The 12,958-nt window shown below is 44.2% G+C and overlaps 1 protein-coding gene across 32 annotated transcripts in view; it reads left to right on the forward strand.

The window, feature by feature from the left end:
• The window catches only part of TRDN (triadin), a 259,912-nt gene that overhangs the window by 63,425 nt on the left and 183,529 nt on the right, over nucleotides 1–12,958 (forward strand). For all 32 annotated transcript variants that reach the window (XM_058172483.1, XM_058172492.1, XM_058172547.1 and 29 more), the window contains exons 8-10: nucleotides 915–1,019; nucleotides 2,898–3,011; nucleotides 7,680–7,739. In XM_058172483.1, the coding sequence (XP_058028466.1) occupies nucleotides 915–1,019; nucleotides 2,898–3,011; nucleotides 7,680–7,739 (279 nt within the window). The remainder of the gene's footprint in view (nucleotides 1–914; nucleotides 1,020–2,897; nucleotides 3,012–7,679; nucleotides 7,740–12,958) is intronic.

Below are 12,958 nucleotides of genomic sequence, written 5' to 3' on the forward strand. Positions count from 1 at the left end.
TTCTGAGCAGTTTGGCAAACTGGTTGTTGGAAGAAATCATTAGGGCAGAGAACCAGTTGTTAAATTACTTGAATCCCACCACTGCTTATATGCCATTCCATAGTGCTTTACAGCACTTTCTGAGAAGTTTACAATCCAGCATATTGCCCCCAACAGTCCTCATTTTACTGACCTTGGAAGGATGGAAGGCTGATTCAACCTTCAGCTGGTCAGGATTGAATTCCTGTATGTGGGCAAGTTAGCCGGCAATACTGCATTGTAACCACTGTACCATCGTGGCTCTAAGGTATTGAAAACAAATGATAGCAATGTAGAAGTATCCATTTTGTCACACCTACAATAAACTCATTTAACAGATTAACAGAGTTGGAAGGGACCTTATAGGTCATCTAGTCCAACCCCCCGCTCAAGCAGGGGACCCTATACCATTTCTGACAAATGGCAGTCCAATCTTTTCTTGAAAGTCTCAAGTTATGAAGCTCCCACAACTTCCACATGGATGGGGGCAGGGGAAATCCCACCATGATGCCTCTATTCTCTATGTATCTATACTACATGCTGATGGGATCCAATAAAATCCTTCATATGTAACGCCTACAAGTAGGGAGGTGAAGGCATGTAGACACTGCTTTTATAACTCCTACTCAATATGGAACTATGGTTGACCTACATGTGATGTGATATAACCACTTTTACTCTGATGTAATTAAATTTTCCAAACTGGTACAGTACAATGGATAGAATCTAGTCTAATATTTGTGTTGAATCTCATTGGTTAACTCAACTTTGTTATGCATGAGTATTATACTTCAAAAGGGCAGTTTTACATCTGTATTCAATAACATTATTTCATGTTACTCTTCTAAACTGTAGATCACTTAGAAATGTCAATGTATTAATATTGTTATTCATAGAAATTCACAAAGAGAAACCTGAGAAATACGAGAAGCCTAAAAAAGTAGAGAAGACCAAAAAGCTTGAAAAAGTAGAAAAACCTCAAAAAAGGGAACTTACTAAAGGTGAGAACGAACCACTGATCATAATCTTGATAATCAGGTTAACCTTGTGATTGCTTTTTGGCATAGTAGAGTGTATAATCCATTGCTGAAGTTTAAGGGACCAAAACCAGAATGGGACTACTTGATGCAGTCAACTCACTGCAGCCAACTTGCCATGGCCAAATTGCTACAGCCAACTTGCCGCTGCAGGCAACTCGCTGCAGGACAACTCGCCACAGCCATGGGACAACTTTAACTGAATTGTTAAATTGTTTAATTATTTAAAAAAAAAAAAAATATTTTAATTTTTGGCATTTGCATTTCATTCTGTTCCTCCTTTTTGCATCCTTTTTTTAATGTTTCTATTCCACCTTTTCTTCGATATTAGTATAACTCTTGTCCTGCAGCAAGTTGTCCCATGGTGAGTTGGCTGTGGCGAGTTACCCGCGATGAATTGTCATAGACCCAACCAAAACAGTACTAGAACAGTTTCTGCTCTTTTTAGAAATGTGAATTGTCAGTTTTTCCAACAGATAAGATGAGATCTCACAGGATCTCATCGTTGCTTCCTAACAAAATGGAAAAACTTTACTATTGCAAGAGGAAAAAATAAACTCCCTCTTTCTCAACTACAGTATGATGAAGACCATAGAGAGCTTGAATCAACAGCAAAGGAACAATATCTGGTTTTAATTTCTAATCAAGTGAAGAAGAACTGAAAGAGGAAATGAGAAAACAATAACAAGACTAGATTTAGAAGAAGGATTATTAGCTTTCTGATGAATGTCTGTCATTGGATGGTTAGAATACATTCACATTCCTGAATATCTTCCAACAATTTGCATTCTGTTAGTCAGAATTAGAAACAAATTTCTGGTATTCTTTGCCTTGGGTTTTGAAAAAAATTAAATTTAACTTTTTACTATATTTGTGGCTCTGTGCTGCTGCAAATCTACCACAGATACTGATTTCTATAGAGAATGGCATATTAATGTTCCTCTGTAATAAATGGCAAAGCTCACTGGATCCTTCTTTAATAAAAATTCAACATTTTAGAATCAGACTTCAGTTGATTTATTTGGAAATATATTGATCATAGTGCCACCTTTTTGTACTGATTTATACTGTTGACAGTATTGAGGAACATTTCACAAACCAATAAATTGAATGAGCAATAAGGAGTAACTTCTGTGAATAGGATTTCTGTAGAAATCCTGTGCATATTACATCAGGGATGTCAAACTCGATTTCATCGAGGCTGCATCAGGGTTGTGTTTTACCTCAGGGGGCCAGGGTGGGTGTGGCCAGCTCGACATCACTTGTGTGATCAAATGCCACTTTTGCTAGTAGTTTGGTTTGCTAGCACCTGACTAGATGGCTCAGTGGCTAAGACACTGAGCTTGTCAATCAGAAAGGTTGGCAGTTCAACGGTTCGAATCGCTAGTACAGGTCTCCTGCGTGAGCATGGGATTGGTCTAGATGACCTCCAAGGTCCCTTCCAATTCTGTTACTGTTACCAGAGTTCACGAGGGCCGCGCGTAGCCCTCTTGGGCTCCGTTTTTGGCTGCGACAGCCTCCTGCAGCTCTTTTCCAGTGAAAATGGAGCTTGGGAGGGCCTCCCGGGCTCCATTTTTGCTGGCAGAAGCACCATGGGCCGGTACGTCTCTATTTCCAGGGCAGTCCCATGGGCCACATCTAAGCACCCTGTGGACCGGATGCGGCCTGCAGGCCTTGAGTTTGACACCCATGTACTACATGATCATGAACAGAAGGGAAAGTGTAGCAGAATAATGTAGCAAAATGAGACCAATGTCAATAGTAATTCAGAAAATGTAATTGCACTATTTTGGTAAGATGACATTTTTAACTGTATATCTAAATATATTTATTTGCTTATAGTGATACACAAAGAAAAACCTGAAAGACATGAAAAAGTTGAAAAAAGGGAAAAACCTGAAAAGAAAAGCAAATATGAAGAACCTGGAAAGATGGAAAAGAAAGAAAAAGCTACAGGTAATTATAACTTTAGTGAAGTCTGAAGGTGAACAATTCAATTTGTAATATGAAACACCCATAGGAGATAGGGAGAAAATATTCTGTTCCAAATCAATTTTTGCTGAGAGATGGAACATGAAGTTAAATTTGAGTTTCATTTTTATTTCATTGTGTTTCTCGGGAATCGGTTAAAATCCACTACTTAAAAAAAGGACCAATTCCTTTCCTAGGTTTCCTAGATAAAATATATTCTCTTAAGACTTAAGATGAATTCTCTCATTCTTCTGTTATTCTGCTTTATGGAGGCAATCATTGCTTTCATTTGTGAAAAAACAGTGGGTGATTTACACCACTTTCAATTTATAAAAGCCTAACACTTTATCTGATTAGTTGCAAGCTATTAAAATTTGAGGAAGGGCAGTGACAGAAGAAAAGAAAATAGGTTTTAATTAAAGAAGATAACAAACCATTGTGTTGCAGCACACTAAGCGGGTTTACCAAAGACTAATTCATTTGGCAGTTGCCAAATTGTTTATGATAGACAGTATCATGTTCAGTGTTAATTCCTTTATTCTTTAGGGACTTGGATCACCAAAGTTCAACTTGTTGCCTATTGATAGGCCTTTTTGGGCACCTCACTGCCCTTGCACCACAAAAATATGATTTCCTGTTCAATAATAGTAATATTATTCTCATGATTTTTGCAAAGGTATTTAGGGGAAAATGTTCTCCCCATATATCAAAAATGTGCAACAATATGTTTATGTTTTTGTTGAGATCTTAAATACAAGTTATGGTGATGTATGAATATCCAGTTCAAGAGAAATCAAAATCAGTATATTACATCTGTTGTGACTATATTTAATGAGTAGATCTCCAAGTATGCTGCATTCTTCCATTCTCTCCTTTCCCTCTCCCCTACATAGCTTTGAAAATCTGTTCCAGAGGATCCCAAGTCCCCAAAGTAGAATTAGGGGTGCTGAAGCCTGCAGGGAAAGAGTAAATCCATTCCTCTGGCAGATATCTTTTCTTCAGCAGATAAACACAAATTGCTTCCACCCATTATGATTACCCCACGAAATTGTCATGAAAATGATGGTGCTCTCCCAGGCACAAAACCCACTTGTGTACTACTTTGAAAGTTGATGGATGATAATAAAAAGCTAATTATATTGTACTTGCCTGCAAAGAGAATGACTCGCTTAAGGCAACAGGACATATGGTATTTGTAGGAGCACTTACGGTCATTTTTCACTGTAGTGTATTGAATTTAACATTTCCTTATGGCACAATCATGGCCAACTGGGGCTAAGGGTCATATATGGCAGGAAATTGAACTATTGACTGACATAGCTATTATTTGTGTGCATCATTTCAGTTGATAAACCAAGTTTTAAGAGGATTTTCAACGGAATTAGCACTGCAGGAAAGGGTTTTATGCATATGCACAGCTGCATATTTATAACAGCTCCACGATCATTCATGTTTCTCTTGTGGTTATCTCTTAAAATGTAAAGGTCTTTATTTAAAAGCTGGCCATTTTGAAATCTTACAAGTGCATTAAAATATTAAAAAATTCCAGTGGCAATTAAAAAAGGACAAAGAATCTGAACAAATGTGGTGTCAAAAACCCTATACCCATGATGGTGAACCTATGGCAAGCGTGCTAGACGTGGCACGCAGAGCCCTTTTTGTGGGCATGCACACAATCGCCCCAGCCCAGCTCCAATCGTATTTCTTTGTTGCGTTTCACTCAATCGATTCCAACTTCTTGTGAAAGAAAAAGATCTCACAAAGTTGGAATTGATTGAGTGAACTTTTTCACTTGCGCGCTTCACAATGGGAGAGACGGGATCCTGTCCTCCTCCTGAAGCCCATTACAACACGGAGCTACAATGCGACCCTGCGTTGGCTCGGCTCGGCTTGGCAAAAAAAAAAAAGTGGTTTCTTTTCCTGCAGAACTGCTGGTGTTGGGATGCCCTGCCTCCCTGCCAGCCGGCTGAGCAACTTAGCTTGGCCACCTATTAGCTCCACCCCACCCTCTGTCTCAACAAGTGGCTTGCAAAAGTTTGGTCTGGCTCCTCGAGAGACAGAGTTTTCAGGGGACTGGTCTAGCACCCGGGCTAGCTTCAACACAAACATTCATTCTCAGCTTTGAGATTACTAGCTGCAACGGGCAGCAAAGCTAGGTTTGTCCCCCTGCACCAATCAGACAAAACAGGAAAAGGGGGCAGAGAGAAACAGTTCTGTTGCCAAGGTACTCGCAGGTCAGAGGGGGGGCAGAAATTCTAACTTCAGCCTCCTGGTGTGGCGCGGGGCTTTGGCTGAAGGCTGGAAGGAAGCACCGCTGGCTCGCTCACGTTCTCCCTCCCCAGTCTAGCTTGATGTAGGTGGCAGCACAGCTCAAATTGCCCTTTCCAAGCCCACTGTCAGTGAAGCTGGGTGCCAGTGAGGGCTGGCTTTTTGCCTAGCTTTGTCCAGCTGTCAGGGGGAAAATGGACAGGGGCCTGGGAAGCCTACGTCAAGCTAGACTGGGAAAGCTGTCTGCAAGAGGAAGAGAAGCCAGGAGAGCCAGACCCAGACGCTTCCCGAGTCCCCTCATCCCAGAAGCAGCAACCTTGCACTCTCCCCACTCTGCTAGCCCCCTTCTTTGCACGGGATCACCCAGCAGTGGGAACAGAGAGGGAGAAGGGAACACCGCCCCCTTCTCCCTTTCTGTTCCCGCTGCCGGGTGATCTGTTTGTTATTAAATTCATATCTTCTCTTTCTCCTAAGAGCTTAAAATGGCTTATTTATTTATTTATTTATTTATTTGATTTGATTTGATTTTTATACCGCCCTTCTCCCGAAGGACTCAGGGCGGTGTACAGGCATAATAAAACCGACAATAGAATATACAAGTTTAAAATACGATTTAAAAAAACTTATTTTAAATTAGCCCAATGATTAAAATTTACCATACTAAAAAAAAAACCCGTTTAAAATTAATAAATTTAAATATTAAAATCCCAATTTAAGCCAGCCCCGGCTTAAGGTGACTTCCATAATTATATTGCCAACAACCATCCTATTAATTAGGTTGGGTCGAGAGAAGATGACCCAAAGTAATGCTGTGAATTTGGTGATTTATCTTAGAGCAATACTTTAAGCGATATATTATACAGGCTCTCTGCATATCTAGAGACATATGGTGTATCTATATCTATACCCAGTCCACTATTCACATTTAGAGTATGCAACATCAAGCTGCAGAAAAAGGAATAAAAAACAGTTTGCAAAAGAAACAAATAGATGATAGATAGACAGACAGACAGACAAATAGAGGCAGGCAGGCAGGCAAGCAGGCAGATGATAGAAATGAAATGATAACAGATAAAACAAAGAGATATATAAACTCTAAATTTGATTGGCTTTAGTTTAGCAACCTTTGGAGTTAATGGGCAAAATCTGCTGGAGAGGGATATGCTGTGCTATAATATCAGCAACAATTGAGGAAATGTGAAGATATGGTTCTTGGGAGATCAGCAGGCTTTTGGGGTTCACTTGGTGTTGCTAAGAGGAAGAGGAAAGAGATGGAACAACATACTCTTCTTTAATTGTCATTTTCCACGCCTACTTAAGTTGAAGACAGTTTGGTGCATTGCTTAAGGCACCAGGCTGGAAGCTGGGAGAGCACGACTTCTAGTGCTGCCTAAGGCAAAAAACTAGTGCTGCCTAAGGCACAAAACCTGCTGGGTGACTTTAAATCACCCAGCAGGTTTAACTCTCTTAGCCCTAGGAAGCAGACAGGGGCAAGCCACTTCCAAAATCATTGGCAAGAAAATTGCATTAGCTTCTCCAGGCAGTTGCCAGGAGAATAGAATAGAATAGAATAGAATAGATTTTTTTATTGGCCAAGTGTGATTGAACACACAAGGAATTTGTCTTGGTGCATATGCTCTCAGTGTACATAAAAGAAAAGATACATTCATCAAGGTACAACATTTACAACACAAATGATGGTCAATATATCAGTATAAATCATAAGGATTACCAGCAACAAAGTTACAGTCATACAGTCATAAGTGGAAAGAGATTGGTGATGGGAACGATGAGAAGATTAATAGTAGTGCAGATTTAGTAAATAGTTTGACAGTGTTGAGGGAATTATTTGTTTAGCAGAGTGATGGCCTTCGGGAAAAAACTGTTCTTGTGTCTAGTTGTTCTGGTGTGCAGTGCTCTATAGCATCGTTTTGAGGGTAGGAGTTGAAACAGTTTATGTCCAGGATGTGAGGGTTGACACTGTCAACACTGACTTGAAGACACAGACACATATATACTCACAAACCCAAATAAAAAAAACACACAAATATTTTGCTTTTATAGTCTACTTTGAATGCACTTCATCTATAGTGTATGTCCATTCACCCAAATATATGGTATAGTGTCATATCATGTTACGGTATTATACAATTATTGGCATTTCATTCTAGTGACAAGTATATAATGGGCAGTAATATGGCTAAGAGGTTCTAAGAAGTTCTGTACTTCACTGACATATATACCTTTTGTTTCTTTATTATTTTCCAAGGTCTGTTACTGAAATATAATAATTTTCTCTTATTGTTGATTGTTCTATATTCTATTCTTGTTCTATAAAGGGACTGCGTTTATACTATATTCTTTTTTTAAAAAAAAATGTTTCAGTATCTTCCAAGGAGAAGACTGCAAAGCAAGAGAAAAAGAAAGCAACTCCTTCCCCAAAAGGTAATTTTACTGATTTTACTTGACTGAGAAATAATTCAACAAGCAGCACATTTTTGATAGGAGGGAGGAGACTGAATGCAGAATGCTCCCTTCCATGTAACTCTGTTGACAAGGGAGTTTCCCCATATAACTGCTATTAAAATAGCGTATGTGAGTCTAGCTATCTTCTTTATGATGTCTGTAATGTATCTTTAAAAGTTTTGGCGGGAAAAAAGCACGTTGCTGATTGGTTGAAGCCACCGGCTAAACTGTATATAAGGAGAGGTTTTCCCGGGCACTGGTTGCTGGGTTCACCATATAGTAAAGAGCTGTTGTCACTATCCTGGTCTCCTGCCTCGTTATTGCCCGAATCTAACACTGGCGACGAGGGTGGGATCTCAAGGCTAAGAGCGCCAGGAAAAGAGCTGAACTCACCAGGAAGACGCGAACCCAGCAAAACAAGGGCGGAAAGCAGCGATGTCTGGCTACACACCGCCAGCGCCATTTGACCCAGCTAAGGAAAAATGGGGGTCATACATGGCTCGTTTCGAGTGTTTCCTCGAGGCGAACGAACTTCAGGGAGTTTCAGACAACAGGAAACGAGCCTATTTCCTGAGCCACTGCGGTCCAGAAGTTTTTGACACCGCAGAATCCCTGGCTGAGCCAACGCCGGTACAGTCGGTACCGTGGCAAACTCTGCAAACTTTACTAAAAGCCCATTTTGCACCAATGCCATCCAAGTATGTGCAACGGTTCGAATTCGGGGAGCGCAGACAGCAAGAAGGCGAGTCCATCAGCGCATACATGGCCGCCCTGAGGAAAGCCTCAAAACATTGCGAGTACCGAGACTTGGACGAGGCATTGCTGGAGCAACTCATCCGCGGGGTCAGGGACATCCGTTTGCGGAGGCGGCTGCTGTCTAAAAGCAACCTAACGCTGGCAAACACCTTGGACGAAGCCAGGGCTCACGAGATGTCTACCCAAGCGGCGGAAACCCTACAAAAGCAGGTCGCACTAACGGCTGGTGCGAAAGCAACCCCGGTCACCAAGGAAGAGGTCCAGGCCGAATGGGAGGGTGAGGAGGAGGAAGGAGCCTTCCACACGGGGAGGCCGGAGAAAGACGACCGGGGTGACTGCGCGAGTTGCGGAGGGCAACACCAACGACAACAATGCAGATTTAAAGATGCAACTTGTCGGCGATGCGAAAGGAAGGGCACCTAGCACAGGTCTGTCGAGCTCCCAACCTTCCCGCCAAAAATTCAAACCGGCCAATCAGAGCGCTGGAACGCGGCGGCCCGCGAGTGGTCAGTTTAAAAAGGCGGTTGAATCAGACTGTCGTGAGAGTGGGTCACGATCTACTCGCTTAGAGAAAAAATCTTTACAAAGGCAAAGATTGAGGGGTGCCGTGCCGATTGAGGTGGACACCGGCTCATCAATCACGATCATGTCCTGGGACACTCGTGAGAGCCTTACCCGCCATCGCAAAGCGCAAACTGCAACCACAGAAATTAAAGGTACAAGACTACCAGGGAATCGCATCCCGTCCGAGGGTAACGTCCGTCCACGCCGAGTATGGACAATACAAGAAAACTCTGCCCATCACCATCGCCGATGGGACCCTGCCAAGCTTGTTGGGACTGGACTGGTTCGAGCATTGGGCATGGGAGTGACTGGAATCTTCAGAAACGAAGTCGACCTCAAAGACGCACTCGTGAAAGAATTTGGGGACGCCAGAGACTGCCTGGGCAAGTACACGGGACCCCTATCTCGCTCAACCTAGATCCCCAAGTTGCCCCTATCCGCCTAAAGGCTAGAAGGGTCCCGTCGCCTAAAGCCCAGGATTGATCGAACTGGACAAGCTAGTAAACCAGGAATTCTAGTGCCAGTTGACCATGCTAAGTGGGAGACCCTATAGTCACCCCAGTCAAACCGGACGGGTCGGTCCGGATTTGCGCTGATTACAAGGCAACGCTTAACAAAGCGTTGCAAAGAGTGCTTACCCCGTTCCGGTGGTACAGCACTTACTGCACTCAATGGGGCAAGGGCAAGTTTTTGCCAAGCTAGACTTGGCCCAAGCCTATCAACAGCTGCCCGTAGATAGCAGCACAGCCGAAGCGCAGACAATTGTGACGCACAGAGGGGCTTTTAAGTGTACCCGGTTACAGTTTGGGGTTAGTGTGGCTCCAGGGTTATTTCAGAACCTAATGGAGCGGCTGTTGCAGGGCCTGCCAGGGGTGGTACCATATTTTGACGATGTACTGGTATCCGCTGAAAATCTAGAGGAATTAGGGGTAAGGCTGCGAAAAGTTTTGGGCATTTTCCGGTCTGCCGGTCTCACGGTAAAACTGAACAAATGCCAGATCGGGGTTGAGTCTGTGGAATTCCTGGGCTACCGGATAGACAGGGAAGGGATTCACCCCACTGAAAGCAAGGTACGGGCCATCAGGAAGGCCCCGGTTCCAAAGAACAAAACAGAGTTACAGGCATTCTTAGGTCTGGTCAACTTCTATGCAGTATTCTTAAGGAATAAGGCAACAGTAGCTGAGCCGCTGCATAAATTACTAGCAAAGACGGCTGCATGGTCTTGGGGAAAGGCGGAAGCTAGGGCATTCGAAGGGGTAAAGAATCTCCTAACGAGTGATAGCCTCCTTATCCAATACAATGGCACGCTGCCATTAGTGTTAAGCTGCGATGCATCTCCCTATGGGGTGGGGGCTGTGCTCAGCCACAGGTTACCAAATGGCACAGAAGCCCCTATTGCATACTACTCCCGAACCATGTCATCAACTGAAAGGAATTATAGCCAGCTTGATAAGGAAGCCTTGGCTATAGTTTCAGGAGTAAAGAAATTCCATGAATATGTATTTGGTCGTGATTTTGAAATCATCACGGACCATAGACCATTGCTAGGTCTGTTGGCAGGCGACCGCCCAACGCCCGTGGCACTTTCGCCCAGACTGACCCGATGGACTATCTTCCTGGCAGCGTATTCCTACAAATTACTACACCGGCCAGGAAAGGAATTAGGGCATGCAGACGCCCTGAGCAGATGCCCGTTACCAGAGACTATCGAAGACCCCACTCCGGGATACCAGTTCTGCTAATTGACTCTTTGGACTCTGGCCCAGTCACATCCAAAGAGGTGGCTCGGGCTTCAGATAAGGACATTACAATAAGAACTGTGATTGGTTGGGTACAAGAGGTTGGCCCGCTCGCGGCGGTTTAAAGAGTTTGTAAAAACGTGGGAACTCTCGGCTCAAGGGGTGCCTGCTATGGGGGATTGAGTGGTGATCCCAGAGAAATTGAGAAAAAAGGTATTGGATCTCCTTCACGAAGGCCACCCAGGGATCGTGAGAATGAAGGGTCTAGCGAGAAGCTATGTGTGGTGGCCCTTAATGGACTCGGAAATTGCTGAAAGGGTAGGGAAATGCCAGGCCTGCCAGGAGTCCAGACCGCTACCCCCAACGGCCCCAATTCGGGAATGGGAGAGACCCCAGGGCCCCTGGTCTAGGATCCATATCGATTTTGCCGGCCCCTTCCACGGCCAAACCTTTCTGGTAGTAGTCGATGCCTACTCCAAATGGCTGGAAATCATCCTCATGAAATCCATGACAGCCGAGGCCGTGATTTCAGTCCTACGGCACCTATTTGTAACCCACGGGTTGCCCGATACGTTAGTCTCCGATAACGGCCCGCAATTCACGGCAACCCAGTTTGAGGGGTACTTGGCAGAGGAGGGCATCCGACATGTCCTCTTGGCGCCTTTCCACCCTGCGACGAACGGCCTTGCAGAACGTTTCGTTCGGAGCGCAAAGGAAGCATTGTCCAGAATCAGGCCAGGCGATTGGCAAACAAAAATTGATACATATTTAGCAGTCCAACACAGAACCCCCTGTGTCACAACTGGCCGCAGCCCGGCCGAGCTATTAATGGGTCGGAAGCTTAGGTGCCCACTAGACCGTTTAAACCCAAACTACACACCAGACGGTTACAAAGGGGCACACGGTAAAACAAGAGGGATGGCAACAGGCGACCTAGTGTGGGCACACAACTACAGCGAGGGCCCAACCTGGTTAGCAGGAACAATCCTAGAAATAACAGGACCAAAGTCATATCTAATAGAGTTGGAGGATGGCCGGGTATGGAAGCGCCACATAGACCAGATAAGAAAACGCATAACAGGTAATACAGAATCAGACGAAACATGCCCTGACTATTCAATGTTGGAATCCACAGCTGACTCAAACCCGGGGCTAACGCGGGACTTATCTGAGTGCCGGGAGGTCCAGCGACGCCAACTGGTTCATCCTGAAGACAGCAGGGAAGACTCTGCAAATAATCCAGGGCCGGATGGCCTAGAGGAGGAGCTGAGAGGAACAAACAGTCCCTCCGGTCAGCTCGACTCACTCCCAGAGAATGAATTGCGCAGGTCTGAAAGAGTCAGGAGACGCCCAGTCTACTTGCGTGATTACGTCGAAAAATAAGATGTAAATTTTATGTAAATATTAGGTAAAGTGTTTTCTGGGAGGGAAGGAGTGTAATGTATCTTTAAAAGTTTTGGCGGGAAAAAAGCACGTTGCTGATTGGTTGAAGCCACCGGCTAAACTGTATATAAGGAGAGGTTTTCCCGGGCACTGGTTGCTGGGTTTGTTAGGTTCTGGAAGTAACGAGGCTGGAGACCAGGGTAGTGACAACAGCTCTTTAATATAGGGTGAACCCAGCAACAGGCTGGGGGAAAAACCACTCCTTTTATACAGTTCTACTGGCGGCTTCGTCCAATCAGCAACGTGCTGATTTCCCGCCCAAATATTTAAAGGTACATACAAGAATACATAACACTCCTCCCCTCCCAGAAAACACTTTGCTATTATTTACATGTTATTTTTCGACGTAGTCACGCAAATAACCTGGGCGTCTCCTAGTTCTTTCAGACCTGCGCGGTTCAGTCCTGGGTGGTGTTTTGAGCTGGTCAGAGGGGCTGTTTGCTCCTCCCAGCTCTTTCTCTAGGCCATCGGGCCCTGGATTATTTGCAGACTCTTTTTCTTGGCCATCCGGACCTGGATTACTTTTGTAATTTTCCCTGTCGTTTCCCTCGGGAACCTGATGGCGTCGCTGGACCTCCGGGACCTCAGCTAAGTCTTGTGCCTCCCCCGGGTCATGGTCAGCTGTGGGTTCAAATAAGGAGGGGTCATAATTTATTTCCTGTGGCTTAGTTTGTTCAGTTATTCGTCTCCTTATCT

This window comes from Ahaetulla prasina, chromosome 1 (genome assembly GCF_028640845.1).
Source record: "Ahaetulla prasina isolate Xishuangbanna chromosome 1, ASM2864084v1, whole genome shotgun sequence".
Lineage (NCBI taxonomy): Eukaryota > Metazoa > Chordata > Lepidosauria > Squamata > Colubridae > Ahaetulla > Ahaetulla prasina.